Source organism: Camelus bactrianus, chromosome 30 (genome assembly GCF_048773025.1).
Source record: "Camelus bactrianus isolate YW-2024 breed Bactrian camel chromosome 30, ASM4877302v1, whole genome shotgun sequence".
Taxonomy (NCBI): domain Eukaryota; kingdom Metazoa; phylum Chordata; class Mammalia; order Artiodactyla; family Camelidae; genus Camelus; species Camelus bactrianus.
In genome coordinates this window covers 19,242,808-19,256,435 of record NC_133568.1, presented here as the reverse complement: position 1 = coordinate 19,256,435, position 13,628 = coordinate 19,242,808, and the positions used below count along the sequence as shown (strand labels likewise).

The window sequence follows — 13,628 nt, the reverse complement described above, 5'->3', positions numbered from 1 at the left end:
GTCACTCTGGAAGCAGTTGGCAGAGCTGGGTTTTGAACCCACATGTATTTGACTCTGAAACCCACACTTAGCCTCTGTGCTAAACAAGTATTTACGTTATTTGAATGAATTATTTATTTTCTAATTAGTTCCTTGTTTCCCATTTTCTGTCACTTCGTTGCTTTCACAAAATGGTGTGTGATTAACATTGAAATAAAGTAAACACAGGAGAAAGCCTGGATTAAAAATGAAACGATAGATAAATCAAGGGAATTAGAGTATAAAGTTTATAAATATATTCATTGATCGTCTCTGACTATCCTAAAGCGCATGTTAGGATCTTCTGAAATGAATGTTTTATTCTTTTTTTTCCATTAAATTTAAGCCTCAGGCAATACCTGTGGAAATGCTTTGGAAAAAAAAAAAAAAAGCGAAAAACCCTCTACTCCTCCCTTTGCGTCCCTCAGTTTCTTTCTTCCCTGTCCTGTTTTTCCAGAGGCTGCTGCTGCCTCTGCGGGGACTTGAATGATTCTTGCAGGGTCCATCATTTTTCCTCCAGAAAATCCAATTCCTAGTTTTTCCCACTCAGAACAGAGGCAGGAACAAGGAGAGAAATCTTTCCTTTCTGACCGGTATCTGACACAGCAAAAATTAAATTTCAACTGTCAAGTAACATGCTACTAGTTAAAATTGTTCTCAGGTCTCAGACTATGTGAGGTGTCATATCCAATTCATATTCGTATTCGATCTCAATATTCGATACCCTGATGATTCTCTTTGGCAGTTCTTACCTTGCCGACATACAAAGGGTCGGTTCCTGTATACTCTTCCAGAACAAAAAACTGGTTCCAAACCCAGCTCCTCTTTGTCCGCAAGTGTGACTGTGGCTTGTCTGACAGGAGCACTTCGATTTCGCCTGGCGGTGTTGGTGTTCCTGAGAGAACGGTGGTCGTAAGGTCCATCAATCCCCAGAAGTACAAGGACATGCCGAGTCCAAGCCAGCTCTTTGCATTGCTCATTCTACCAGAAGTCCACATGGGATTGCCAGGTTTTCAGAAAGTAAAGTCCAGGATGATAAAGCCACTGAACTTGAGTATTTTCCAAATAAAAAAATAATAGTTTATTGAACACTGATGCTTCCCAAATGAGGTCCTGATTGAAGTCAATCCGCTTGAAGTTGACTTCCTGTCAAGTTAAGGAAAACACAATGTGATGATGTCAGATTCTTTCCTTTGGGCTTGTGGCAAGTTTTTAAGAAAAATATCAGTAAATATTCAGTTTTCTACTCAACAGATTAAAGAGTCATAACATGTTACTGCTTTAGAAGTGCTTGAGTAATAAATAATATTTTGATAAAAAGAAGACAGCTTATCTTGGCATAATCAATCCCAAACCTTTAAATATGGATTTCAGAAGTAATAAACTAGTGAATAAATTTCTTCTCATTGGTAGCTGGAGGGTTATGCTGTATTATTGATTGGCTTGAATTAATAGTGTGCTCTTTGAAATATTTATGATCAGACAGCCTCCTAAACTCTTAAAAATAACATTCATTTCCAAAATTTACAGCTAATAACTAATATTTTCATTAGCCCAACTGCTTCTCTTGGCTTATTAGAAAATCAAAATGAAAATCTGACTACTTTTTTTGCTACCCACAATTATCTTCTGCCTACGCCATGTTATTGATAATATTAGGAATCTTGGACTTTATTTATAAGCACCCATGGATCACTTCTGACTTTAATCATTCTCTGGGCTCATGGTGGATTCAAGTTTCACACTCTACTGCTTCAGCTCTGAAGCACTGTTAGGGGCTGCTAATGTGACCTTTCTAGGATTTGAAAGGTCAGTTAATCATTATGTCAGTCACAGTAGATTTCAAAGTGCTGTTAGTTACGTGCTGCTGTGGGCACGCTAAGGGAGTCTAGCCAACAATTTTTTTTTTTTTTAATCTGAAAGACTCATTTAGGCAAAGGGATGTTGACTTCTACCCTGATGTTTTATCAGTCAAACTTCTTTTTCTGCTATCAGGTCAGATTAGCTGGTGACCTCACTCCTGGACTACGACCTCATCAACCTTTTCTTCCTTTACTTTGGCTGGGTTTAATGAGGTGGCATAGCACTCAAGCCACTCTGTCAAAATGACTAAAATGTCTTCTGTGGGCTTCATATTTTCACTGTTAATGTGAAGAACTGCTATCACCTTCTGAGAACAGATGTGTTTATTTGGGGATTTCAGACCTATGCAGCTAAGCAGTGCTCCATTTCTACAAATGGTTTAGAATGAATGCATTGATGCTAACTCGATTACCACCTTCCACCTGTCCTCATCAGAACTCATTTTAGCTTCCTCTCAAATACTCACTATTGAAATGAACAAAAGAGTTTAAAAGATATCTTATAATCATCTCATACAATATGCCATTTCATTTTTGTATTAGAAATCACTTCAATGAGAGCTGATGAAGAGGCAAGAGCTGGGGGACACTATAGAATTTCTGTGACAGAATGGGAGGCTGTGCCTCTTACCAGTTCTAGCTCTAAAGGCAGGTTGATTGTCAAGTAAAAAGCAAGCCGAGTGTGCCTTATTTAGGGCGGCGTGTTTGTTAATAAAGAACAATGGTGTGCTTAGAAGGTGGGTTAGCAGGTATTAGCAGTTCCCTTTCTCTTTAGGCTGGTAGACAGAAACCCAGCTCATGTTCCTCTGATCCCTTCTAAGGGGAGACATTTTGGAAGGAGGAAATTTAACCCAGGAGATGAATTAATGAAAAAGATTGGTGAGAAATAGCAATGCTGTTTTAGGGACCTCGAAGATGAACCAAAGGGCATTACCAAAAACAAAACAAAACAAAACAAAACAAAACAAAACCTCCTGCCAGAATGAATACTGGGATTGGGATTGGTAACCACCATGGGAATAGCTCATATGTTGTGAGACACAGACCTGTCTGTAATTTCCCCAAAGAACACTAGACTAAGGGTCAGACACTTTGGCTCCTGGTTCCATCTTCATTATGTCTGACTTCTTCACTCCTATGAACTTTCGTTTCTCATCTGTTAAGTGCTGGATGGTGGTTCTCCCACCTCCCTCACAGGACGACCATGAGGGCCTGTTGGGATGCTGTAGGTGAAAGTATTCTGTAAATCACTAAGGTGTCAACTGACATTTGAACAGCAACATAAGGAGAAATTACCTGGGTCATGTATGAAGTGGGGGAACTGAGCCTTGAACGTATCTTGTGGGCACTTTTTGGGCCAAAATTCTGAAAGGGCCTAATGTATATGTGTATTATTTTACAGCTCTCTGCGTCTGTGATAAGTACTCTTGGGTGATATAGTCTGGCCCAGCCTAATTCTGTAATAACCAGAGACTGTTTTTTTGTTTGTTTGTTTGTTTTGATGAGGAAACTTAATGAAGGACTTGCTATTGAGAACTCAGTAGAATAGAGGAAATTCTCTTTTGGGGTTGCATTTATCAAAGGTAGAGCTCAAAATACATACTCTATTTAATGTATTTCCTTCAATGTGTGTGTTTCATATGTAGACATTTTGCCTAAGCATTATTTTCCATGGTTTTGATTATTTTCTGTGGCTACTTTTACATCTTGCTTTGAGATTCTAAGTGAGCAGCTGCCTCGTGTGTGTGTGTGTGTGTGTGTGTGGCGGTGGCAGGTGGGTGCAGATATCCTCTATCCTGCTTCCATTGGCTAAATTTTCAGGACAGCATGAGATTTGAAGAAATTTCAAGGGATTTTAAGACTGTCTCTTATATTCTCCTATCTCTTACAAACTAGACATACCTTCTTGCCAATTAAACCTCCCCATCTTTACCGGTAAGTGTGATCTGAAGAGCTCAAGAAAAAGAAGGTGTTCTGTGGAGTCTTTGTGATGAATATTTTGTAGGCCATCCGGTTGCCTCAGCTTTCATGTCTCTTGCCCACCTTGGCTTCCTGCACATTAGCGCAAAGCCCTCACATTTTTCCCTTTCACGGGACACAAACAAAGTGTCTTTAGGATGTTTAGGACCTGTGGAGCCCTTGGGGACCCTGTCACAGCTCTAGTGGCCCATGTGCCCCATCACGTTCCCCCCGACACACCTAAAATTGCAAACCCACAGTGCCTGTAAACTCTTTCTGTGGTAAATAACTTGATGGCTACAGTTGATTGAAATGCACTTTATTCCTGCTTTCGCAGGGCAGAATGGATGAAAAATACTTCCTGCCTAACTTTTCAGAAAGTAAAATCTAGGTTATCCAATAGTTACATTATTCTTTTCACAATTAGAGCTATTTATACAAGTGAGGGAAAAATCAGTTCTATCAGACATACTAACCAGTTTGCAATGATTATAAATAAAATAGTTCTCCTATTCAAGCTTTTTTCCTACAGGATAAGAATAGCAATGATGTGTTTGAAGGTAGGCTAATTGCTGTTGTCCTGATAAAGGAAGAGACTAATGTATGTATATATGTATATATAGACCCGCTTTGGAAGACCACATATGCCATAAGAAGACTACATTAGTGGAAATTGACTTCTGTGTTGAATGAGTCTTTTAAAAGTTTTTTTTCACCCCATCCTGCCTGAAGAAACAGCTTGTTAATGAACACAGTAGGAAGAAATTAAAGCTGTACATAAAAGTGTGCTCTCAGTGAATTGTTTATTTCATTACTTAAATTTGTTGTGATATTTAAAATGCAGGGGGAAGGGATGGTTACTGCTTTCTCCTTGAAATGAACTGGGCTTTTATGGTCTCCCTCTGATTTCTTTCTTCATTATTCCAGTTTTCCTGAGCTTTTGATGGCTAATAGAAGGACTACTCAGTAAAGCTCAGATGACATCTCTACAGAAACAGAAAGTCAGTCGCCTCTGCTAGTGATTCCCCCTGAGAACCAGGGGGTGTTTTAACTTTGTGATGTGGCCTCATGCCTTTACGGAAGAAAATACAGGCAGTGGTGCTGTGGTTTTAGGCAGCTAAACTTCTTAAGCTATCACTTTTACTTACAAAAAGAGCCTAAAAATGTACTTAAAAAGAAAAAAAAACTTTGCGAAGACCCTAGATATCACAGTGAAATATGACAGTGTACTGTAAGGTGCATCAACATTAAATCGGAATACAACTCAGTGTCACAGCAGCATCCCACCTCCCAGTCAAGCATCTCTCTTGAGAAATATGAACAAACCTGTTTTACTTAGGAGTCAAAATCCTTCAGTTTGGAGTACAGAATCCATAGAGAACAGGTGATGACATAAATTGGATTGAAAAATTCACATGATGATGGTATCTTTGGAATATCCACAGTTCACAGACAAGAAGATTCCCACTGGGAATCCCATAAAGAAAATATTTTCAGTGCTTCTGTAAAAAAAAAAAACTCTCAACATTCCTGAATCTGTATGTGTATGTCTGTGCTGCCAACCAAAGTCCACCACTGGGGATGTGTTTTGGAAATGGTGTACAGTATGGTTTTCTCTCTGGAAGGTGAGGCAGTTCTCTGACCGGAAGTCTTTGATTTGCTACAGATGTTCCAGCTCAATTTTCTCCTGGGCAGTCATTAAGTGAGTAGAAGCTCCAGTCTTCTTTTGTGGCTATCAACTCACCAGCCTACCTGAAGCTACCCATCTAAGGAGGCGACCAACCCCATGGAACCAGAAGAGGTTGTCCAGGTACTAACTAGGTTTTCTGGATTTGAGCTGTGCTCTGACTTCCACTCCCCTACTCCACATCTTACCTGCCTCATAACACTGCCTCTGACCCCAAAGTTAACATTCCTGAAATGGGATATATATGAAAATCAGTGTGTACATTTCGTGTGATCACATTTCCTCTCCCATCCCTCAAAGAAGCGGTTAATTAATTGATGGTCTGTCTAGAGTTGAAGAATTATGGTATTACTTTTTTTTTTTAAATTGAACAGAAGAATACCTAACTTCCTTGGAGATTTCTTAGAAAAGGTGGTCATCGTTCTTGCTTATTCTAATTTTGATTATTTATTTTTTTTATGAATTCCTGCTTCCCTAAGTTCCTCAAAAACTATGGAAATTCGGAGCCAGGATTCAGAGGTTCAGCTGTTACAGTGTTCAGTCAAGCTGTGACTGGTCTCTGAAATCCTCGCTTTGTCACCACTTGTTCTTTTTGCTCTTCTTCCCACAACCAAACTAGTTGAGGAGAGCGAGTGCTGTTTTAAGACATTCAGAAATGGAACTGTGGGGTTGCTGTGGCTGAGGGGGAGGTAAAGGGTGGCTTATTGAAGAGTTTAGGAACAATACATAGCTTTATATAAAAGTAGGGGTGTGTGAGTGTGAGTGTGTGTGTGTGTGTGTCAATGTGTGGGTGAGAGGAATATAACAGAAAATGGTAGAAAGCTTGAATTATGTAATTAAGAGCTGTCTCTGAAAAACCTGGTAAGTCCCATCATAAAACCTGCTTTGTGTATCCTGTATATACGTTGACCCTCAAGCTATAAATTCCCTAGCTTGAGTCACGAATAAAGGAATTTCCACTTTAGAAATCCTTTTGCTAGAGTTCATGCCCAATTCTTCTTTGCTTTTCATTCTCATTATAATCAATTTTTCCAGTTGAGGGTGTCCCATCTTTCGTTTCATATCCTCCAAGAATGGCAAGTAGATTCTTACTGATCCTTTCACACATACTTAGTATCTGGTAAATGTTTTAATCCTAAAGGAGCCAGGAAGTTTTTGACCTACTTTAGCCTTCCTCCAGTTTTCACTTTTAATCAAGCTAATGAAACTACAGTTCAGTCTATGGGCAGTGTCTTTGACTCCAGTTAGATAAGAATGGTCAGTTTTGATTTTTCAGACTTGTCTCACATGTTCACTAATATCTAGTCTTAGGCAACACTTATAATTGCATTATATTTGTGCTTGTTCATTAAAAAAAGAATGTGTTTTAAATGTAAGTCTTTGGCTAAAGTTCTTCTTTGATAAGAAATTACAAATAATCACTACTGAGTACTTTCTGTTATAACTTTGACTTCCTCCACAACTTGAGGCAGGTAGGACAATTCTGTAGTCTTCCCTGGACCATAAAGATTAAACCATGGGAAGAAGAGTTTGGGGGCAAAACTAAGCTTGTTGTCTAAAATTAAGACAGTTTATTAATTTGATAAATACTTGAGCATCAGATATATTTAATCAAGGAATGGTTTGTGAAGCCAAACAAAACCGAGTTTCAGTTTTAGCCCTAACATTTCTTATCTGCACAATCTTTAACAAGTGACTTAACCTCTTTCAATCTCAGTCAGCCATCTAGAAGTTGAAACATCCTCTAAAGGCTTCTGAGCATGCAAATGTAACTGTTCAAATCTGTATAGCAGCGATGCTGGAGAGGACTGGAGAGGGGTGGGAGACTCGGATGGGAATTCAGGGAAGGCTGGTAAGGAGACCTTCAACCAGGGATCGGGCGGAAAAGTTTGTGAGATGTCTCAACTCTTGAGGAGGCAGAGTCTCCAATACTTGCAAACTGGTCAGATATAAAGGAAGCTGGGTGCAGGGAAACAACGAAGGGAAACTTCTGTGCTTAGGTTACAGCAGGAAGGTGAGAGGAAGCACTAGTTAGAGGCAAGGTAATAAATTTGATTTTAGACTTAGGGATAAAAAATTCATCCTTCTATGCCTGATTATTTAAAGAGGCGAGAACTTTCCTTCTCTTTTTAGTCCCAAACTTCAAAGCAGCTTTGGGCATAAAGAATGTGAACTCCTTCCTCTCCCTTTAGCAATTCTCGCCACTCCCCAGGCGCACACACTGAATCCAGGCTCCTGACCTGCAGCTGGGCCTGCTGCACGTGGCTTCCTCTAGCTGACTTGAACTTCAGCTCAGCTAAGGATGTTTTGACCTGTCAGTTCTCACATACTGTTCCTTTTACATAATCCCGACTCACATTGGAGTCGTGGATATTTTATCTTTCATTCTTCTGATGTATAAGGAATGCACACAAAAAAGACTGCTGGTTAATCTGTTCAAGGAAAAGAAAAACTCCTGGAAAAACAAAACAAAACAAAACAAAACAAAATAAAACAAAAGGAAAATCTCATTGATGTTTATAATTTATTCTGTTAAAGGAAAAGAGAAACTTGTCTTCTAGGACATGCTTTCAAGAAAAAAATCTCTCTTTTAAAGAAGGGAGCATAATCTGGAATCAGGGCATTTTGGTAAGGTTATTTCCAGCTCTGCTGCTCGATGTGTGACACACTGGGTGTCTCCTTAACCTTTCTGAGCCTCAAATTTGAGGATAATAATCTTCTTTAAAGGATTATCAGATTATCATGACCTAATACTATAGAATAAGTCCTGTTCTTATTTATATTTACTTCCTATGTGTTTCCCCTTTTGTCTATCTTTTTTTCAAAGTACCTTGTGAATTTCTTGTCTTGGCTTTTCATTATTTAGTATTGTAACTATTTACTTGTCCCTTTTTTCCCCACACTGTTAGCTCTTTGAACACAGATGGTGTCTTTTATCCTTGTATCCTTGATACCTAGTACAGTATTTGACACATATTAGGTGCTTAGTAAATATTAACTGATTACTAGTGTATTTTTCAGAATAGAAAAGTGTTCAACTGCTTGATATTATTATTCTTTCTAGGCCTTCAAGCTTTTAACTTGATTTAATTAATATTTTTTCCATACTGATTTTAATATGTATTCTTACAGCAATGTATTAAGTGGCTTGGGTAATTACTATAAAGGCAACAAAAGTCAAGGAAACTGAGTTTTTACGAGTGATATTTCTGTTCTTGGACAGCAAATATAATGAGCCTTTACATGTCAGAAGTGCTCTCGATGTTGGCATCACTTGTAATGTAAAGAGTTCTTTGTAGAGATGCTTGGAAACCTTATGAGGAAATTGGGATTTGAAAAATTACAGTGGCCTAAAATTATATGTTTTTCAGTTGTTTATTTAAAGGGATATGACCATGAAGTTATCTCTGGTGGTTTAGCATTTTTCTTCCTTAATTTTGGGGGGGAAGGGGGTTGATATGAGAAAATCTTTTTTCTCTAATTCTTTTCAAGGTCAGCCTCTACCTGTTTCTTTGCCATTCACCCTCCACTCGAGTCAAGTGGGAAAAAGTAAACTATGCAATTTAGTAGAACACATAGAAAAACAAAATAAAAAGTACTAAGAGAAGATGCACGTGAATATTATTTTTACAATCCTGAGTTGAAGAAACCTTCCCCAAGTATTATCAAAGGTAGTGAAGGAAAATTTTGATAGATTGAACTAAATAATTATTAGAAATTATTATATTTTTATGTGTAAATATTAGGCAACATTCATGAGAAAACAAAGGCTTATTATCCTTAACATATTAAGGAATCTTTATGCTCAATGTTAAAGACAATAATCAAATAGGCACATGAAAAAATGCTCAATATCAGTAATTAGCAGAGAAATGCAAATGAAAACTACAATGAGGTATCACCTCACACCAGTCAGAATGGTCATCATTCAAAAGTCCACAAATGACAAATGCTGGAGAGGCTGTGGAGAAAAGGGAACCCTCCTACACTGCTGGTGGGAATGCAGTTTGGTGCAGCCACTGTGGAAAACAGTATGGGGATTCCTCAAAAGACTAGGAAGAGACTGACCATATGATCCAGTAATCCCACTCCTGGGCATATATCCAGAAGGAACCCTACTTCAAAAAGACACTTGCACCCCAGTTTTCATAGAAGCACTATTTACAATAGCCAAGACATGGAAACAGCCTAAATGTCCATCAACATAAAGATAAAGAAGATGTGGAATACTATTCAGCCATAAAAAGGCAACATAACGCCATTTGCAGCAACATGGATGTCCCTGGAGAATGTCATTCTAAGTGCAGTAAGCCAGAAAGAGAAAGAAAAGTACCATATGAGGTCACTCATATGTGGAATCTTAAAAAAAAACAAAGAACAAAAACACAAAACAGAAACAGACTCATAAACACAGAATACAAACTTATGGTTGCCATGTGGGAGGAGGGTGGGAAGGGATAGACTGGGAGTTCAAAATTTGTAGATACTGACAGGTATATGTAGAATAGATAAACAAGATTATACTGTATAGCACAGGGAAATATATACAAGATCTTGTGGTAGCTCACAGTGAAAAAAAATGTTACAATGAGTATATGTATGTTCATGTATAACTGAAAAATTGTGCTCTACACTGGAATTTGACACAACATTGTAAAATGACTGTAACTCAATAAAAAATGTTTAAAAAATAATTTTAAAAAAGATCATTCCAAAAGAAATGATCAAATGACAATAAGAGAAATTCATGAAAGCGGAAATAAAATGATGTATAGTATATGACAAATATTTACTTTCACAGTTAGCTGAAGAATAAAACCATTTCACCGTATTGAATTGAAAAACATTAAAAAATAAGCTGGCAATGTTTCTGAGAATGTGGGGAACTGGACATTCTCATACACTTCAGACAGGTGTGTAGATTAACAAAAGCTTTCTTGAAAGCAGTTTTGCAGTGCGTTATGTGTTTAAAATGAATATACAGTTGAGCCTAAGGAAAAGATTATAATATACATTTTACTTGAATTTAAATGCATAGATATTTATTACAGTATTCTTATTACAGCACAAACTAGACTAATCCAGATTTCCAACAAAAGATGATTTAAAAAAATGATGATATCCATGCAAAGGGATACCATGCAACTCTGCCTTTGAAAGAAGGTCAAGAATTCGTTTAAAAGCTGTCCTGAAAAGCACCATTTATTATCAGCTCCTTAACACGTTGTTCCCACGCACCCTTCAATTGGAGTAACAGAATTTAGCCACTTCATAGTTTTATTAGAAAATGGAAAATCTACTCTAGAAATACCTCAGAGTGAACTAATACAGTGAGTCAAGTTGCATTAGAATTAGCTGATCAGTCACTAGGCTGATGTTGTCTATTATCTGTGGATCTCAGTTACCTTTATAGAAGGTATAGTCTGTTAGTCTGTAGAAGGCATTGTCTATAAGTCTGAGATTCAATTCTCTTCTCCTTGGTACCACTTTGTATCTTGGATCTCCCCAGCGGAACATGCTCAGCCAGACGCGCATAAGGGTGATTATTTGATCTGTGAGGCTTCAGCAGCAACTTGCCTCTACCTATATCATAGTAATAGAATCGTGGGGCAGAGATTGGTTAAATGTCCTCATTCTTCTGGGCTGTTTTTATCCCCTGATCGTTCTTCAGTAGTGTTCTCTAGCTTAGTAACTGAAAACACCTTTCAAGCAAGTGTGTGAGGTGGTCTTCATGTGAACTCTGAACAGGGCCCCCCTGCCCCCCAAAAGTCTAGTCCCATTAGGATTATGGAATATATGCTGAAGTTTGTAATTCTTTGGGAAGGTCTACAATGTTAACAAGTGATACATAAAAAAAGATTCCGAAATGGCCCAAGATAAACTGGGCAAAAACTAAGTCCTTACAAGCAAAGTAGAATCATCCAGAAGTGACCAACATTCTCAAAAGTGAGAACTGTTCTGAATCCAGGATCTTCTCAGGCCTTTCAGGCTCATCAGAATCCAGTCTAGTTTTGACATCAAGGTCCCCAGCTAGCCTCATACTTGGACCAAAAGGCACAAATGTCTCACACATCGAGGAAAGGGGGAGCCACTCCACTGATCCGCCATCATTTGACCTGGTACTGAACCATTTTGCCACTAGTTCCTGATTTCTGGCTAGCTATTGCTATGAAACAAATCACCTCAAAATGTAGTAGCTTAAAACAGCGATCATTGTGTTAGTTTTTGTGGTTTCTGAGTCAGGGATTTGGATGCGTCTTGGCTGGGTGGTTCTGGTGTGGAGTTTCTTAGGCATTTGCAGACCCATGGGGCTAGACTGGGGTGGCAGGGGTCTGGTGCAGCTGGAGGCTGCTGGGACATCTCTGTCTGTTCACGTGATTTCATGTAGTACCTTCATGTGTGATTTCTACATGGACTAATTTGGGCTTCCTCACAGCATGGTGGCTTCCATGAGGGCAGGTGGACTGTGTGTATAGTCAGCACTCGTGTGTGAGTCCCATTCTCAAAGCAGAAGCCGTGTCACCTTTTATGACCTAGCCTCAGAATCCTCTTAGCTTCGCTTCTACTACATTCTGTTGGTTATGAACCACTAGCAAGTCCACACACACAAGGTGAAGGGAATCAGGCGCAACCTCTTAATGAGGGAGTGGCAAGCTCTAGAAGAGCCTGTGGGATGGGAGGTGGTATTGTGGCCATCTTTAGGAAATACAGCTGCCACACCTGGATTGTCAGTCAGGCCATTCAGGGTCATTGAGTTCAATGTGAAAGAACTTTTGTAATCTTAGAATAACAAAGGCAAATTTTTGTATTTAGAAGGAAATTGGGAAGGGGAAACAGTTATTCTTTGGTTTGAAAAGACATACAGAAGAAGTTCTGTCCAAATGACCTAATTTCCACTTAGGACTGGATTATGTCATACAGAGACGGGTGCATCTGAAGGAGGGAGCTCTGTGTGAGCTGGGTATACAAGACTCTTGATTATGCCTTTCCCAGGTGTAACAAGTGAGACCGTATAGTTCTGACTGTTCAGTTCTGAGTGACTGGAGAATTGTTATCAGTGGGTCATTTTGAACTTCAGTGCAATGACAAGTACTATTATACAGGAATAAATTCCATATCTAGTGTTTAATACTCATTCACAATTTTATGGCTGTCTAAAATTATGATCAGTAATCACTGAGATTTTACCAAAGTGGAACAAGTGAAAATGATGGTGATAAAGGATGTGGCTTGACTTCAGACACATGGCTCTTTGGAGAAGTATTAGAATGTAAACAGAGCAGTGATGAATACAGTAAAATCTAGTAACATCTAGAAATGAAAACTCATTGAACAAGCATAAGGTTGGTGGGTCACTGTGGATACCATTTCCTTCCAGTTTGACTCCTGATTTTTTTCTCTGTTGGAGCCCTTGCTCTGCTTTCTAGCCTGGGGAATGAATGGCATTTCCAGCAATTCAAGTAGAAATCTAGAAGTCAGACCCTTCTGTCCCTAACGGCCCGCGCCCCTTTCTGATTACTTAGATCTGTTGAATTCTACCAATTCTGCCTTCGAAGTCTTTCTAAATCTGTCTTTCCTCTCCATTCCTGCAGCCCTTGCCATACTTCTGGTGTTTACATTTCACACCTGCACTCCTGCAGCAGCCTCCTAACTGGTGTCCCTGTTCGAATCTGTTCTTTTATCAGGCAGAGGGATCATATCTTATCAGGCCACTCACCTACTAAAAGATCTCTAATAGTTTCTCATTTCTGAGCTGATAAAATCTGAAATCCTTGACCAGGCACTCAAGGACTACGTGATCTGGCCCCTACGTACCATTCTAGCCTCATCTCCTGTCCCTGCTCCCCTTACTTTTTTGTCCATCGAAATGAACTACAGATCCTGTGTTTTAACATTTTCATGCTTTTACTCAGACTTGAATGCCTTTCCCAGGACCTTCTGTGCTTAGCAATCTCTCTTCTATTGAGTGTTTATTAATTATTAGGCCAGTTTTCTGTGCCCCCATCCCACTCTGTCTATTCCACTGGCATACCTCCTGTGGTCTGCTTTCCCTTCTAGCCTGTGAATTCTCTGAGGGTAGTGACTGTCATCTGTGTATCTTC

At 39.0% G+C, this 13,628-nt stretch overlaps 1 protein-coding gene across 1 annotated transcript in view; it reads right to left on the bottom strand.

Moving 5' to 3' along the window:
* Positions 1-13,628, bottom strand: part of CDH20 (cadherin 20) — a 178,677-nt gene that overhangs the window by 44,169 nt on the left and 120,880 nt on the right. The window contains exon 2 of the mRNA XM_074355377.1: positions 771-1,164. Within this exon, the coding sequence (XP_074211478.1) occupies positions 771-1,016 (246 nt within the window). The 5' untranslated portion in view covers positions 1,017-1,164. The remainder of the gene's footprint in view (positions 1-770; positions 1,165-13,628) is intronic.